This window comes from Myotis lucifugus, unplaced genomic scaffold (genome assembly GCF_000147115.1).
Source record: "Myotis lucifugus unplaced genomic scaffold, Myoluc2.0 scaffold_69, whole genome shotgun sequence".
Lineage (NCBI taxonomy): Eukaryota > Metazoa > Chordata > Mammalia > Chiroptera > Vespertilionidae > Myotis > Myotis lucifugus.
This window is the reverse complement of record NW_005871117.1, coordinates 4,311,442-4,330,318: the sequence shown is the minus strand read 5'-3', so window position 1 is coordinate 4,330,318 and position 18,877 is coordinate 4,311,442. Positions and strand designations below refer to the sequence as shown.

The 18,877-nt window shown below is 36.3% G+C and overlaps 1 protein-coding gene across 5 annotated transcripts in view; it reads left to right on the top strand.

Annotated features, from left to right (window-relative positions):
- The window catches only part of MCU (mitochondrial calcium uniporter), a 183,554-nt gene that overhangs the window by 137,328 nt on the left and 27,349 nt on the right, over positions 1-18,877 (top strand). For 3 of the 5 annotated variants that reach the window (XR_001348533.1, XM_023755124.1, XM_006090275.3), the window contains one exon: positions 4,473-4,539. Coding sequence is in view for 4 of the 5 variants with exons in the window: in XM_023755124.1 (XP_023610892.1) it covers positions 4,473-4,539 (67 nt within the window). In the remaining variant the exon portion in view is untranslated. Of the gene's footprint in view, positions 1-4,472; positions 4,540-4,956; positions 5,030-9,208; positions 9,234-18,877 lie in introns of those variants that run through there. The other 2 variants (XM_023755123.1, XM_023755121.1) reach the window with 2 other exon arrangements.

The following is an 18,877-nucleotide window of genomic DNA, read 5'->3' as shown; positions in this document are numbered from 1 at the left end:
AGGTCACCCCTCCAATTCTTGGTCAGGGTCCATGCCCAGGTTTCTAGCTCAATCCCCAGAGTGGGGCGTGCAGGAGGCAGCCCATTGATGTTTCTCTCTCATAAATGTTTCTATCTCTCCCTCCCTTTCTCTTTCTCTCTCTGAAATCAATAAAAAAAATATATTTTTTAAAAAGATAAAGCAGCAATAAAAATAGAAAGCATAAACATTTTATAACAAAATGCGATGACTGAAAGGAGATTAAATATGTTATATTAATATAAATAAGCTAAACTTTCCTAAAAAATAAATCCAAGATTAGATCACAAAGAAAACCATTCAGAGTCATTCCTAAAACAAAGAAACTGAAGAAAAGTAACAAAATTAAAAGACAGGCAAAGACATAACTGGCATATGCAACCAAAAAATGCATGATTGTAATATTGGACAAAGCAGTTCAAAAAGCATTGCATTAGGAAAAAGGACAGGCAAAATATGAATGGAGAAAACCTTAATATGTCTCTCAGGGACACAGAGACTTAGAAAGGCTGCTTAGGTAAGAAGGTTCTTGGGTAAGAAGACTCAAAACCATAGATAACATTCTGTGGTCAGTTTCCCTTGTGTTGATGTGGGAGAAAATTAACATGGAGTTAATGTGCTCTCTACTTCAAAACAAAACAAAAAACTAGCTAACATTTATTGAACACTTAACTCTATGCCAGGCATTGTTCTAAATGCCTTATACACAGTACTCATTTAGTCCTCCTATTGACTATGTGATAGAAGCTAGTATTACTCTTTGTCCATTTTTCAGTAAGAAATTGCATAAAAGCTTGCTCAAGGTTGCAGTTAGAGTACGTTACTAAATCAGAATAGGAGGAACTCAGGCATGATGATTACAGATTCTGTGCTTCTAACCACTGTGCGATATTGCTTCCGAACCTAACAGGGTTGTGTGTGTGTGCATGTGTGTGTAACTCGATAAACTGACTCTAAAGTTCACATAGAGCAGTGGTTCTCAACCTTCCTAATGCCGTGACCCTTTAATACAGTTCCTCATGTTGTGGTAACCCCCAATTTCTTTCTTTCTTTTTTTTTAAAATATATTTTATTGATTTTTTACAGAGAGGAAGGGAGAGAGATAGAGAGCCGGAAACAATGAGAGAGAAACATTGATCAGCTGCCTCCTGCACGCCCCCCACTGGGGACGTGCCCGCAACCAAGGTACATGCCCCTGACCGGAATCGAATCCGGGACCCTTGAGTCCGCAGGCCGACGCTCTATCCACTGAGCCAAACCGGTTCTGGCTAACCCCCAATTTCATTGTTACAAATTGAACATAATTAAAGCATAGTGATTAATCACAAAAACAACATGTAATTATATATGTGTTTTCCGATGGTCTTAAGCGACCCCTGTGAAAGGGTCGTTCGACCCCCAAAGGGGTCGCAACCCACAGGTTGAGAACCGCTGATATAGAGGGGAAAAAGTAAGGAAGAATAGCCAGAAAAATTCTCAAGGGAAAGTGGTAAGGGGAAACTAGCCCAGCCTACCAAATATTAAAATATATTATAAAGCTAGAATGTTAAAAGAATGAGGTTACTAGAACAGGAGAAGACAGGTTATTAGAATAGAAGTTCAGAAAAAGATCCAAATTCATATACTTATTTAGAAAGTTATAAAGGTAGCATTACAAATACAGTAAGAGGGAGAATAAATTACTCAATAAATGGGACAGCTGTGTTATCATGAGAGGGAAATTGATTGGGTTTCTACTTTTTAACTTTGACTAAGATTAATTCCAAGTGAATCAAATATTTAAACCTGAAAAATCGGAAGAAACCATGGGAGAATTTTACAATATTCTCAAAGTAGGAAAGGCCTCTAAGATATATGACATCGGCCTCTTAGAGAACAAATTGATAAATTTGACTCTAAAACATGAAAATTGTATGCATACAAAAACACCATTAACAAAGCTAAATAAAAAATGGGAAAATTTTGTAACATTTTTTTACAAAGGTCAAATTTTCTTAATCTGAAAAAACTTATACAAAATAATATTCAAAGACCAAGAATCAAATTGAAAAAAAAAAGACAAAGGATGTAAATACTCAGTTCATAAGAAAGCAAATTCAAGTAACACTTAGAGAGATAAAAATATATACAAATCCTCAGTTGTAATATAAAATAATGCAAATTATGACTATGGTGAAATACTGTTTACCTGTGACATTGCAAAATAAAAAGGTTTGATAATACATTGTTTAGAAGGGTGTTGGGAACCAGATACTCATTTAATGAACAAGAGTGTAATTTGTAGATATGAAAATGCATATAACCTCCATGAAAAATAGTTTGGCAATACCTTCCAAAATTTAAAGTGCACATAACTTTAACCTAGAACTTTCTCTTGAAGTATTTTATCCTCAAATATCTGTGCCCATTTGCAAGGATCTTCACTCTAGTATCATGTATTTTAATAATAAAAGATTGTCAGTAGGCATTTGTAAAGATTTACCATGTAATTCCATTCAGTCATTAAAAACCAGTGAGTTAAGAACCAAACAGATAAGTAATGGGACTGCCACATGCTACCAGTTGCATTTTTTAAAACTTCCACAAATACATTCATAGATGCACAAAGTTACATATGTATAAAGCTTTCTTTGGTAGGATACCTAGATTTAACCTTCATAGAGGAGAATAAGTAGCTGGGCTACAGGGATAGGAGGAAGGCCAATATTAAGTGTAAAAGATGTAATTTTTAAATATATATATATATATATATATATATATATATATATAAATTTTAATTGATTTCCAAGAGGAAGGGAGAGGGAGAGAGAGATAGAAACATCAATGATGAGAGAGAATCATTGATATGCTGCCTCCTGCATACCCCCTTCTGGGGATTGAGCCCACAACTCAGGCATATGCCCTGACCTGTAATCAAACTGTGACATGGTTCATAGGTTGATGCTCAATCACTGAACCATTGCCAGCTAAGCTAAAAGATGTAATTTTTTACTTAGTTTTTGTACTTTTGAATTCTATATCATGTACTTGTCTTATTTATTCAAAAGAAATAAACATCTATATATACAAAAGGCTAACATGCTACGTGTCCTTCCCACCGTCCGACCGGTTGCTATGATGCACACTGACCACCAGGGGGCAGACACTCAACTCAGGAGCTGCCCGCAGTCCACAGCCCCCAGGCCAGCCAAGCAGAGGAAGGCAACTGGTGGCGGTGTGAGGGGTGGGGCTGGCGAGCAGGCAGCGCCAGGCCCGCCAAGGCAGATGCCCCCACAGATAGTCCCTGATCTCCGGCCAGGCCTAGGGACCCTACCCATGCATGAATTTTGTGCACCAGGCCTCTAGTCCTATATAGTAAAGAGCTAATATGATAATTAGACCTTAACAGCAGAACGACCGTCCGGACAACCTTCCGGAGGAAGCCAGGGCTGCAAGGGCTGAGGTAGCGGGGGCTGTGAGGGCCAAGCCCCTTGCACGAATTTTGTGCATTGGGCCTCTAGTTTTAAAATAAATACCAACCTCACATTTCTGTATGCTCTCTTAAGCTGGAAGGAGTTGGAGGTAGGATATTCACATGAAGGATGTAAAGTCTGTTATATGCTATAGTTGTGTCAAGGCATGTGTTGTTGTAGAGTCCTGAATGGTTTTTCTTTGGGCTGGTGGAGTGGAATATAATATTTGGCTCTGCAGCTAATACATGGTTTTTAGTCAGTTAATGCCTTCCTGCCTCCCTTCCTTCTTTAATACTTTTTGGAGCTGGGAAAAGAAAAGGTACAAAGGGATAAATTAAGCAAATGGCAAGTCAGAAACAAGTTCATTACTCTTTCTGAAGCTTAGCTTAATGTGAGAACCTAAATTTTAGACTTAAATGCACAATGAGACACTCTGAGGAAGTTGGAAAGGCAGATTTGGGTGTGACTGTTTTCCTTCTAGCAGTCAAAAGATGGTGGTGATGAAGGATTCAGGAATGAAGTTGCCTGACCAAGTCTTTTTTTTTTTAAGGGGAGTGAACAGAAAGATCAAATGTTTACCCAACAACAGTAAATTCATGCTATATATAACTACTTAAGAACTGATGATTCCTAGTAAAAGACATGATAGAAATGCAGGTTTAAAAATCAGCAAGAGGAAGAAGCAGGAAAGTATAGTTTATACTTGATAGCACTTAAAGCCAATATTATGTGTTTTTAAAAGTAGATGAAAAACAATTTGTGTTATATGTGTATGTAAATGTGTTTGTATAAAATCTTGAAAACAAACCAAAGTGTTCATTACTATTAGGATGATGGGAGTTTGAGAGATTTTTATTTTCTTTTATCTGTATTTTTTAACTTTTCTACAAAGAATACATATTACTTAGGTACTCAAAATGCTGTTATTTATTATATGTACACACAAATACATAAAATATTTGTTATCTGTCCTGACTGTAGGTGTGTCTTTGTATTTTCTAGGTGCACCAGAGGCTTTCTTGGCAGAATTTGGGTGTTGCTTATTGCAGTACTGTTGTGCCCTCTGATGGTGAGTTTTGGCAAATCCATTTTTTATGTCTGATGTATTTATCCCCCTTAAGTCAACTATACTCTTTTACTTAAAATTTGCGAGTCAGAGAAATAAGGAGGGTCCTAAAGAAGAGAAATTAAATTTGAAAGAGGATCTAATGAATTTAGAGGAGAAATCAGTAAGAAAAACTAATAGGCCCATTAAGTTTTCATAGATATGGAATATTACTGTCTAGGTTTTTTCTTTTTTTCTTTTAAACTGGGGATATAGTTAATGTGAAGATCACAGAAGCACTATCTTTGGTATTTCTTAACCATTGGGTCTTCAGATATGGAAAATACTAAAAAACTCCAGCCCCTTTGCAGTATCAGAGCCTACAGGGAAGCAACTGAAAGTCTGAGACCTCCCCCCTCCCTTGTCTTTTTCTTCCCTTAGACTCAAAGCTGTAATACCCTTCTTTGATGTGGAAAAGAATGAACAGATGCTTGAGGACTGTATATGGTCCTTTGTAAATATCTATGATGCTACAAACTGGCAACAGGATCTAAGTTTTGGTTGTTTAGAGGAGATATGTTTACTACTCTCTTGGTCATTTCTCTTACCCAATATTGTACATTGACAGTTTAGATTATTTGCTTAGGGTTGACTGTTAAATATATTTCCTCTGTATAAAGTTTAGTTTGATAGAACTCTAATTTCAACCTTATAAGCATTAATTCTGAGGTGGAGCAACCATTGAAAGAGTATTCTGCAAATTTGTAAGGATACCTGAAACTGAAGAAACCCAGATCAACTATAAAACTCCTAGGATCCCCTGTATTTAATCAGTATTGATATTTGCAGTGTTTTCAGAACCCCCTCCCAAAGTTGTTTAGTTATCCGAATATATGTGTTCATTTTTTGCTAAATTATCTAAACTTGGAGGAAATATCCATTTGTGATTACTCATTTGTAATATGAAAAGGTTGAATGGAAAAATAGGCCAGAGTCAAAATCAGGAAAATAGTATCTGGCTTTCTTTATCCTATCTCTTAGAAACATCGAGAACTGACAAAGTAATATCCGTATATAAATTAAAAAGCAGCACTCAACGCTTTGTTACAGCCGAGGACAGGTAGGTATGTTGACCCCAGTCAAAACTCAGTATGTAGAGGCCAGTTTTTCCCACATGGCCAAAAGGCAGTGGACCATAATGCCACCTCCCCATGCCACCTACTTGGTTTCTTCCTTGAGCCCCTCCAAAACAGTGAATAGCTATCACTCTTAACCCTCACACTGTCTTGGCCCATTAAACATCCAAATGGGTGCTGTCCACATCTATGCCAGCACCACTCCCAGGTCCTATTACCTTCATTACCACTACAGGGTAATAGCATTAGATAGTTTCAATAAAGAGAGGATTTCTCTCAATGTGTAAAATATTGTTCATAATATTGACTCTTCTCAGCTTTTGCTGAACTAAAAGCATTTTATTCAGAATTGTCTAGGTTTTATGATATTGTCTGACATTGTTATCTATGTCAGTATATATTAATATGTATTCTATAAGTTATGTATATTCAATATCAACTAAGTTATACTACAGTGGGACAGTCATCTGCCAGTGGTTAAGATATTCAGAGGCAATTAACTTAAACTAATGAATTTATATTGAAATTTATATTATTAATTTTACCACTTAGTGGAGTTACTATTATTATCCTATATACCAATCTGTATGGAAGTATTTCAGTAATACAACAATGGTACAGTTGTACTGCATGTTATCCCAGGACATAAATACTAGTAGATTGTCTTTATGTTGCATGAGGGGTTGAAGGTAATATTTTTCAAAAGCTAAAAGGATACATATTTTTAAAAAGAGTGACTTCTAAATTTCCTACCAATAAGAAAATAACTCATGTTAGTTATCAAGAAGTAGAAGCACAAAAGTATTTGTTTTAATGCAACTCAGTGTTCTTACTACCACCAAATTATACAACATTCTTATTTTGTACTTCTTAAATTTACCTTAGGTCAATATAGCATATGAAAAAACTCTGCTATTAATACACAGTGACTTTAATAGAGTTTAGCCACCAGTAATTAACAGCTCTACTATCATTCATTGCTCTTTGTTGTAACTGCTGGGTCTTCTCTTTTTTTTTTTGTCCTTAATCCTCACCCAAGGATATTTTTCCATTGATTTTTTTTTTTTTTTTAGAGAGAATGGAAGAGAGGGGGAGAGACAGAGAGAAACATTGATATGAGAGAGACACATTGATTTGTTGCCTCCCGCACACGCTCTGACCAGGGGATTAAACCTGCAACTTAGTTACGTGCCCTTGACTGGAATCGAACTCGAGACCTTTCAGTCCTCGGGCCAATGCTCTATCCACTGAGCCAAACTGTCTAGGGCTGCTGGGTCAAATTCTATTATCAAATGAGGGCTTGACCCTAATGTTTTAAAAGTACAAAATCTAAAATACCACATTACATAATTATGATATTTATATACCTAGTATATATACCTAATATTTACTGCCCCTTAGTAATTGCTTATTAATATGTTGTTTGGCAAATCTTCTATTATGGCAATGATAGCTGATATAAAATATATAGATTATCTTAAATGTCTAACCTTCCTCCCAAAGCAATCTAAAAGGTTCTTATTTTTTGTATGTGCCATAAATATTTTTGAGGATCTGGTGTAGGCTCTAGATCAGGGGTGGGCAAACTTTTTGACTCGAAGGCCACAATGGGTTCTTAAACTGGACCGGAGGGCCGGAACAAAAGCATGGATGGAGTGTTTGTGTGAACTAATATAAATTCAAAGTAAACATCATTACATAAAAGGGTACGGTCTTTTTTTTTTTTTAGTTTTATTCATTTCAAACGGTCCGGATCCGGCCCGCGGGCCATAGTTTGCCCACGGCTGCTCTAGATTCTTTCTCTAGAAAATTTATACATACACATAGGAAATTTTACATATAATTTCTTAGTGACCAGACTACCTTAAACCAATTCATAGAATCCCTAACCTCATGGACCTGAATTCAAGAACTTCTTTGGATACATTGCACACAGGTACACATGCACATACCTATACCCACAATCATGTTCCCTTTCAGGGGAGGATTGTGCTTAGAGGTAAGAGAAGAGCTTTGAGTCAAACAGAGCTGGGTTTACATCTCACTTCCACCATTTAACCACCTTGTAACCTTAGGAAAGGTAATTAACTTCTCTAAAGTCTTTTCCTATCTGTGAAATGGAGATGGTATTATTTACCACCTCCAAGAGAAAAGTGCACTTAGCCTGCAGAAAGAGTACTTACCCACCAGAAACTCTTTTTCCTTAAAGGGTGGTTGTGGTAGTGTTAGAGACCACTAATCTAAAATATGTGGTTTGGAATTCTCATTTTAATTTCTCTGTGCCCCAGATCCTCAAATGTAAAATGGCTCACTGTGAAATGTTTACGATTGCATGATTAGCCTTTAGGGCAGCGGTTCTCAACCTGTGGATCACAACCCCTTTGGGGGTCTAACGACCCTTTCACAGGGGTCGCCTAAATGCATCCTGCATATCAGATATTTACATTACGACTCATAACAGTAGCAAAATTACAGTTATGAAGTAGCAATGAAAATAATTTTATGGTTGTGGGGAACTGTATTAAAGGGTCGCAGCATTAGGAAGGTTGAGAACACTGCTTTAGGGGTTCCCTTTCTTATTAATGGAAGTAAAGAATGAGAGTAATTCCTCTATATACAGGGTTAGTATATAATTTATCATCCAACCGAAGGCACTTTTGAGAGTGAAAAGGGACAAGCAGAGTTGTCCTGACAATTTTTAGTAGCGTAAGTCAGGACATATCTTCACCTTAGCTACAGAGAAAGTGCCAAAGGTGAGCTGTAGTAAGAGCAAGGAAGAATAGCCTCTTGTAGCTGCCTTCATTTCTCTATACAGAAACGTAATGCTACTCAGTTAGTTCTGTATTGAATTGTGGTAGAGAGTTGTGTTTATTTTGTATTTAACAAAAAATATAAGAATTCTTTAAAAAAAATGTTTGAAGGCAAATAATTTTAGCAATGAAGGGTTATTGGAAATTCCTGTTTAATAATAAACAATCAACTATTTAATCAATCCAAGTATGGATGATCTTATAAATTCTTAACCTAAGGTCTATGGATAGTTTGGGGAATAGATACCTATCCCAATTTTTTTCTTTGGTTTTTGTCCCGTTACTGTTTTTAAAAAGCTTTATTGAGATATATGTTACATACCATAAAAGTCACCTATCACTGTGTAAGCCTCATAAGAATCCAGCTATAGACGATGTGCTTCACCCCTAAAAGTTCCTTTGTTTCTGTTTTGCAGTCAATCCCTGCTCCCACCTTAAGTCCCAGGCAACCACTAATATACTTTCTGTCTCTATAGTTAAACCTTTTCTAAAAATGTCATATAAATGGATTCATACAAAATGTAGTCTTTTGCATCTAGCTTCTTTTACATATTAATGCTTTTGAGCTTTATCCATATTGTAGCACGTATTGTAGTTCTTTATATTGCTGAGTACATGGAAATATCACATTTTGTTTATTCACTTACCAAAAGAAAAAACATTTAAATTGTTTGCTATAATGTTGCTATCAACATTTGCTTATAATCTTTGTGTGGACATGTTTTCATTTCTCTTGGGTAGATACTTAGGTATGGAATGGCTGGGTCATATGGTAAGTATATACTTAACTCTTTGGTATATTATAAAACCGTTTTCCAAAGTGGCTATACCACATTGCATTCCCAACAACAATGTATGAGTGTCCCAGTTTCCCCATATCCTCCCCAACACTTGGTATGGTTGATCTTCTTGATTATAGGCATTCTAGTGGATTGTTTTCCTTGTGGTTATAATTTACATTTCACGGATGACTAATAAGCATCTTTTAAGGTTTTTATTAACCATTCAAATATTTTTGTTGGTAAAGTATCCAAATTTTTTGCCCATTCAAAAAAATTGCTATTGTCTTAGTATTGATTTGTAAGAATTCTTTATATTTTCTAGAGTTTTTCCTGTTACTTTTGAAATCATTTTAGAAGAAAGAGAAGACGATTTTTTGTCATGCTGTGTTACTAATGGTCACACTCTTGTACACAGTTGTAAATTCTGTATTTATTGTCATCATCATATTGAAAGCACAAACATATCCCACTACTATCTTTCATTTCAACTCTAAAAAAAAAGAGAAAGAAATGAAACTCCAAAAATGATGCAACACAAAGCTCCAGTGTTTTAATGTGGTCAGCATTCTCACCAACCTAAATATGAAGTTGGAACAACTGAAACACCTTGTATTTTTCCATTTTTGAAATGTATTCTACAGTTTGCATTTTTTTAGAAATAGAATTTTCAATTTGAAATTACCAGAATGTAATTGAACTTGTTCATCACAAAATACACCCCCCCCCTTTTTTTAACGATTCTATATAATTGACTATCATTGCCAAGAAAACCAGTCACATGAAATTGGAAAGACTTTTAAGCTTTATGTGCTGACAGTATTTGAACTGACTTAGCTTGGATTAGAAGCAAATTTATGTCAAATATCAGATGATGTCATCTAGTCTAGGATTGCAACATTTATCCCAATACTTTGAAATAAGTTTTGAGGAAATTGGAAACTATTCTATTTCCCTCCACAATGCAACTTGATGAAACTATTGATATTGCTCTGATGAATTTGTTCCTAGTTTTTATCTGTTAATAAGCAACTTTTCACAGTTAAAGAAAAATCCTAAATATGTGAATTCTCTTATGGAAATTAGAAAGGCTGTTAACATTAATGACTGTCACCATCTTTGAAAGAGTGTTAAATTTTTTGCCAAAATAACAACCAGAAAAAAAATTTTTGACTCTGAGGAAGATCCTGTTACTTTGCTTTCTACACAAATGATGCATCTTCCACACTGAGTATCATGCATATGTATATTGCCTCAGAGAAGAAAGGAGCTTCACCCATCCCCCCCCCATTGGTACATACTGGCATTTAAGACTCTTCCAATAGCCCCCAAAGAAGCTTTGCCTGTTATCACAGAAGTAATCACTATCATGAGAAAAAAAAATTTATAAGAAAAAGAATCAAAATAGAATTATTTTCTTTGCTTGATTAAATGTTGGATAGGAGTTTTTCTATTTAAAAGAGGAGAAAGTTTAATACAAGAAAGAATTTAATTATGGCTTGATTTATTTGGGGATATTTGGGGCTTTATGAATGAGCATAGTCTTCTAATTTAAGACTTACAGTCTTGTCAGTTTCTCTGCAGGAATTAAAAATGTCATAGCTCTTAAAGATTATCTCTGCTCAGAAACCTTACAACTGAAACTTGAATTTGTAATCTTTTCATTTTGATATTGCATCAAAGTAGTGATATGAATTCAGTTCTATGAGTATTAGAGAATTCTTAGGTTCTCTAGACTAGCATCACTGGCAAAGTGAGCTATGGCAGCTGTGATTGTTTTTACCACATACTTATAGTCTCAAAGTTCTCACAACTTCTTTTCATCAAAACAGAAAGGCACAACCTTTTAGATATCAAAGATGATATTTAAGTTACCATATTCCAAAACTGGGCCCATTATGTGACTTCCTTATTCAAGCTAAGCAATATAGCAGTCTTGTAATTGAAATGTTATTTTATATAGAATTAAAGTTTATTTTCTGTTTTAATTGTAGTCTTGTTTTATGTCTTTAAAAAACAGGAAATAGCCATTAATTTTGTTTTAAAAAGAAGAAAAGTGCTTCAGATTTTGCTAACATTTATTTTTTAAATATGGCAATATAGTAGTCTGCTCAGGCTGCCATAACAAAATACCATAGACTGGGTGGCTTAAAGAACAACAATTTATTTTCTCTCAGTTCTGGAGGCTGGAAGTCTTGAGATCAGGGTGCCAGCATGGTCAGTTCTGGTAAGAACGCTATTCCTAGCTTGCAGATGGCCACCTCTCACAATGGGGAGTGGAGAGAGCACTTACCCTTCTTATAAAACCACAGTCCTGTCATATTAGGGCCTGATCTTTATGACCTCATTTAATTTTAAATACCTCTTACAGACCCTATCTCCAGATAGTCACATTGGCAATTAGAGAATCAACATATGAATGGGGCGGGGGGGGGGGGAGGAGGAAGACACTATAACACAGTTCAGTCCATAGCAGGCATTATGAAGGAAATTCATTTCCAAGGCAATAAAATAAATTATATCTAAAACTTCTATGTATAAATTATTTGAAATTTTTAGGAAATAGGGGTAAGGGAGGAATCTATACCTGTCTCAGATTCTCAAAGAGGTAAATTATCCAAAAATACTAAGGAACACAGAATTGGTTTGCATAATTTATACTCTCAACCTTTTTTGCCTTCAGTGGAACAAATCATTTTTGTTGTCTTGAAATTTAAAGGTATGATTGGAAAATTTCTCATGGATGTGTTATATGATTTTAGTCTTTAGGTTTTAAGACTTTAGATTTTAGAAAAAGCAAGAGAAACTATTATAGCAGGCATTTTCATATATTCTCATTGAATCTTGTGAAATATTAGAATCCCTGCAATATAGGGAAGGAAACTGAGATACAGTTATATTCAGTAATCAGTAATGTGCTTGGGGATACAACGTGTCTCCTATGGTAGAACTTGAGTACTACCAAATCTGAGTTTCCAAGACCCATAATTGTTCTACTGCACTGTCACTATTTCAGATTGTATTGTATTTTTCACCACCCAGAAATTAAAGTGGGGTCTAATTTAATGAAGTTACTTTCACAACAGCACCATCAAAAGCAGTATTCTTATAAAGAAAAAGTGGCTAGAGCACTATATTAGTACAGGGTTTCATTTTTACAAAAGCAAAATAAAATCTTTAATTCTCAGTAGAATGAGTAGGTGGATAGAAGGAAGGGATGGAATGGCCATTTACTTCACACAAATGCTTTGTTGACATTTATGAGAAATTCTTTTCATAAACTGATTTTAAAAGTACCAGAATTACAAAAGGTACATAGGTTGTACAACTTTCACATAGGACTAATAATACCACATATTAAAAAATGATTTATAACTTTGTTTTTAGGAAATAGGGGTAAGGGAGGAATTTTTATCATTTAGGCCTCATAATCACATCTTAGTTTTGTGGAAAAAAAGGGCCCACATACTTAACTTGCCTGATAAAAATGAGGGGAGGCCTGCATAACAGCCTTACAAACTCAGAGACCTACAGTAACCACATAGGATGGTCTGAAATTAAAACTTCTTAACTAAAAGTGAGTCTTGTTCTAAGGTTGCTTACTAATATAGTTTAGAAGTTGGTGCTGGCTCTTGGTGGGAGGCCCTACTTCTTCTCCATGTTGACTTCTCCATAGGATTGTAGGATTGTCCTCATGATATAACTGCTGGTTTCAAGAGAGTGGGACAGAAGCTACACAGACTTTTATGGCATAACCTCAGAAGTTTCACACCATCACATCTGCTGTATTCTGATTATGCAGAGCAGACATGATTTGATGTGGGATGATACCACACAAGAATGTGAATACCTAGAGGCAAGGATCATATAGAGCTATCTCAGAGGCTGGCTATCACAATACTTACTATTAATGTATATGTATATTTGGGTATGTATATGCATCTGTGTGTGTGTGTGTGTGTGTGTGTGTGTGTGTGTGTGTGTGTGTAATGGATGGTAATGATAAACACAAAATACCAACTTCAGGATAGTGGGGTTTTTTGGAGAAGAAAGATTACCCTGATTTAGTGTGGATAATTTTTGAATGGGAACAAGGCTTGAGTGAAGAAAGAAGTCCAATACAAGGTAGCCGCTATAAGAAAGAGGCAGTGGTGACCTGGATTAAGATGGTAATAGTAGAGCAAATTGGAAGGATTAGAGATTTTAGGAAATAAAATGAAAGGATGTGCTGACCTATTAGATATGAGAAATGTCATGTTCTGCCTCTAAGAGTTGTCAATGTAAGAAATGTCGAAACCTGTAGAAAAATTTTATGAGTTTATTTGAGCCAAACTGATGACAGTTGCCAGGAAGCAAAATCTTGACAGATTGAGAAAATATTGCAGATATTGGCAGTTTTGCACCTTATTTTATACATTAGTATAAATGGAGACACAAGGAGGATTACATGAAATCCACTGGTGGTAGATTAAGGAGGCAGAAAAATGCAAAGTGAGGAAATTTCTGGGATTGGGTAAAAAGCAAAGTGGAGAAACACATATTTCTTTTACATTTGTGGTTACTGCAGAGTAAATGTCACTGGAAAGGAACAGGACTGAGGCAAGTCTGTCCCAGCACAGGTCCTAGATGTGTGAGTCCTTGACTGTGTGCAGGAAAGATTTCAAAGATATGAGTCCAGGTGATTTTGAGAGTACATTTAATAAAGTTTAGGACAGTGAGACAATGGAAGGGCTTAGGCTAGAAGAAGCAAGATCATAGCAACAGGATTGAGCCAAGACACAGCTGCTTTGACTCAGAAAGAAGATCACAGAGACAAAGGAAGTGAGCCGAGGCAGGGCTGCTTCAACTCGGGAAAACAAGTCACAGAGGCAGAAGAAGTGAGCCATGCATGGCAGGGCTGCTGGGCTTGCTGAAAAGTCATAGAGGCAAAAGGAGGACCCGTGGAGACAGGATCAAAGGGTTAGCCTAGGACCAACTGCTGCTACCCTCTGCTCCCCTGGTTGCAACCCTTATAACTCAGGAGAAAGAAAGAGAAAATATGTACCTATGGAAATGCTCAAGGGAGAGCACATGCTGGCATTCTTTGCCTTAAGGGCTTTTATCTATTTTCTTCAGGCAGAAATTTTAGGTCTAAATGAGAATACTAGTATTTATCAGCTTTCTAGGTATGTCCTTTAATATACTGATATATCAAAATGAGTGGATAGTGGGGTTTGAGATCATTGTCTGGTCAGCTTCACCTTTGTCTTGGATTTGTGTTTTGGGGCTGTTGTGTTATTTATTCCCCTGACTTCATCCTTCTTGGGTTTGTCTGACACTAATGGCACTAACTGGGTACTCTGTTATCTGTCTCCCTGACTTGGGTGATTTAAGCTCCCTGCTCTTTGGTTGGGGAGGAGAGATGTAAACTATCTGCTTTTAGGTGTCTTTGGTTAGGGAAGATAAGTTCTTGTGATTTATTAGCTCAATTCTAATTGCTCAACCATTTGTTTAACTCTCTGTCGCAGTTTCCGCATTCCACTTGCCAAGGAATTTTCCTAGCTTCTTACTAATCTGCCTCAGTAAACACTTGCAGTACATAGAGTTGGTATTTGGGCAACAAGATAACAATGAGGGGATCTGTGTTTTCCTGCTCTGGCAGTTGTGGGCAGTTGTGCTTTGAGGGGTCTGAAAAATATTACTCTGAAATTTCAAAAATATGTTTTGTTGGATGCAAAAAGACAATAAAGCAGGCTCACTTAAGGTAAAGATTGACCTGTGTCAAGGAAACTACAGGCCTGGGACATGACTACCCACCACGACCTGCTTTTACTTAGGAATTTTTATGTTCAGGCCATCCTGCATGGTCCTGAGTTTGTAAGGCCCACCATGCAAGCCTCTCCTAAGCTCGTCAGGTTTAGTATGTGGTCCTTTTTTCATCCACAAGAGGAGTCAAGGATATCAGACAATTTTCTGGTTTGGGCCATAGTTATGTCATGATGGTGTTATTGACTGAGATGAGAAATGTCAGAGGGTTTGGAAGAAGATTAATTTAGTTTTAGGATTTTTGAGTTTGGGGTATGCCTGTGGGAAACCTAGTTGTCCAGCAAACAATTGACTTTAGGTTTGGAACATCAGCATTTAGATGGTAGCTGACACTTTGTAAGGAGATGAGATTGCCTAGAGAGTGTGTGGATTGGAAGCATAGAGGTCTAGGTAAAGCACTTAGAAACTTAAGGGCTGAATACAGGAAGAGCCTATGAGGGAAAAGTAGAAGGTATAAACAGAAAGGTAAAAACAACCAGGAGGGCATAGAAAAAGGAAAGCTTTTTATAAAGTGAAGGAGTAGTTAACATCATTAGATGCTGTAAAATGGCTTTGGGTTGAACTACTGTATATGACCTTAGCACTATCATTTAACCTTGTTCAACTCTGTTCTGCTTACCTGTAAACGAAGGACATTAGTCTGTGTGATTTCCCTGGCCTTTCCAACACTAAAATTTTATGCTTATATTTCACAGTCTTGATGTAGAATATTACAAAAAGAGGGAAGAAAGAGACAATGGTAAGACAGCCACTGGAATCATCCATCATATAAAGTTCAGCTCTAAATAGTTTTGTAGAAAACACTCCACATGTGCTTCCTTATTGTACCAGTTCTCTTTCATAATAAGACCTTAAGATATATACAGTCAAGTTCATAATATATTTTAGAGATTTTACCCATTATTTTGAAAACCAATTGAACATCCCACTATGCATTTTAAAACATTTTTAACAATTGGCTAAATAACAAGTATTTGTATTTTATGACTTTTTTATACCTATTGCCCCAAATACATTTTTAAAAAACAATTCCTTCTTAAAACCCAAATATTTGTTTGCCTTGCACTTCTTTTAGTCTGGAAAATTCCTTGTCTTTTTATTTTTATGCCTAAATCTGCTGTCATGTTCTATCGCTCGGTATTCATACTGGATGCCCATATTTCTAGATTTCTTTGAAACGCACTGATGTAAAACATACATTATTTCTTATTTTATTGAAATGGAAATAATAGCAAAAGATGAAGAAAACAACAATCCAAGAGTCACCTGATGAAATTTACACTTAAAAAAAGAATATCTGTCTCCAGAGAATAATAGCAGACAACTGTCATTAGCTTGGAAACGTTCATTGTGACTTAACTACAACCAGCAGCTATTTTAGATATTGTTAAACTGGAGGAACTTTGGTAATTGTCCTTTTTTGGTTGCAAAACAAGAAAACTAATATTTACATTACAATTTATTATGTGGGAAAGAAGGAGACCTGCAGATTTATTTCAAAAGCAATATTACAATGAAGCTTAATCAGTTCTGAAGTGTACTATTCCATGTAGTTTCTCAAAGCTTTCATATTTCATTCCTTTGAAAAGCTTCACAGTCTTTAAAGAAGAAAGTTAAAGTACACGAGAAAGACTAATTTTCTCTCGGTTATTTTAAAATAGTAACCCTTAAGCACTTACCTGTGAAACTGATGTTTTAGTGAAATTTTCCATACCATATGTGTTTAAAGTCATAGATTTCTTTTATTTAAATTCAACTCGGTCTAAATTTTGAAATCTATAGTTGAATTTTTTTTTCATATATGGAAAGGAAATAATTGAGGGGAAAAACACCAGGTAAACAAGTTAGTCACCTAGTTTTATGAGTTCATCATCATTATTACCTGCAGAAGAGATAGGGATGTTCATATTAGTGGCTCTGACTTTAAGAAAACACTGGATTGCTCAGGATTCTCTTAGAAATGAAAAAAACTGATAAAAATTTCAAATAGCTTTATATATTGAAAACTTTAGCTGGTACGTGCTGTGTGTTAAGTTCATAGTACTGTTTCTGGTGTCTTCTTCCTTAGAAACATAGACTACTCTTTTGGAAGGATTAAAGCAAAAGAGATTTTTGACTTGGCTTCTTTTTAGTTTTTATATAAAAATTCAAATCATGTATTTACAAAGAATTAACTGCCATGGAAATTGTTGTCCTGCTGTCAACAACTAGAACACCAGACAGAATATATGAAACAACTGTTTTTAGACATTGGACAACAGCTCAGGACTGTGACCTCTGAGAAAAGAGAAACAAATGAGATTAACCCTATGTTGCCTCAGATCACAGCTGAGGCTTCAGCTAAATTCTAAACCATAGGACCAGGCCAGAACAACTTCCAAGGAAAACAATTACTAGGAGCTATAAGATGAATAATTTTCAGTGCTCATACAGTGCCAGAAATCATTTGACTTCTCTCCAGCCAGAAGGAAAAGACATCACTGAATACATGAATATTCAGTAGAGACTTCCAGAAGAACCATATCTTAGAAGTGGGACCAAATTGGCCCTCAAATAAAGGATTCTCTAGATCTATCCTAATAGACTTTTTTTAAAGGCTTGAAAGTAACTTAACGCCCAGCCAGTGTGGCACAGTGGTTGAGCATCAACCCAGGCACCAAGAGTTTGCTGGTTCAATTTCCCAGTCAGGGAACATGCTTGAGTTGCGAGATCAATCCCGGGTGAGAGGCGTACAGGAGGCAGCCAATCAATGTTCTCTCTCATTGATGTTTCTAGCTCTCTCTCCCTTTCCCTTCCTCTCTCTCTTAAAAAAAAAAAAATTAATAATTTGCAACGACATGGATGGAGCTGGAGAGCATTATGCTAAGTGAAATAAGCCAGTCAATGAAGGAAAAATACCACATGATCTCACTCATTCATGGATAATAGAGACCATTATAAACTTTTGAACAATAATAGATACAGAGGCAGAGCTGCCTCACACAGATTGTCAAACTGCAGTGGGAAGGCCGGGGAGGGTTGGGGGGCAGGAGGGAGGGGGGTAAGAGATCAACTGAAGGACTTATATGCATGCATATGAGCATAACCAATGGACATAAGACACTGGGGGGTAGGGGAAGCCGGGGTATTGTCAAGGGCGTGGGAAAAAAAGGACACATATGTAATACCCTTTGTAATGCTTTAAGCAATAAAAAAAAATAAAAAAAATTAATAAAAGTATGTTTAGCTCTGGCTTGTGTGGCTCAGTGGATAGAGCGTCAGCCTGCAGACTGAAGGGTCCCAGGTTCGATTCCGGTCAAGGACACATGCCTGAGTTGCAGGCTCAATCCCCAGTAGGGGGCATGCAGGAGACAGCCGATCCATGATTCTCGCACATCATTGATGTTTCTGTCTCTCTCTCCCTCTCCCTTCCTCTATATATTTTTAAAAAACATGTTTTAAAAAAAGAAAGTTACTTAACTATACAAGATCCAGCACTCAACAATGTAAAATTAACAGTTTTTAACCTCCAATCAAAAATGACTAGGGCCCTAACAGGTTTGGCTCAGTGGATAGAGCGTCGGCTTGCGGACTGAAGGGTCCCAGGTTCGATTCTGGTCAAGGGCATGTACCTTGGTTGTGGGCACATCCCCAGTAGGGGTGTGCAGGAGGCAGCTGATCGATGTTTCTCTCTCATCGATGTTTCTAACTATCCCTCTCCCTTCCTCTCTGTAAAAAAAAAAAAAAATCAATAAAAATATATTTTTTTAAAAAATGACTAGGAATATGAACAAGCAGGAAAAGAACTAGGATATTGAAATAGACTTAGAAGTGATGAAAGGATGACATTAAC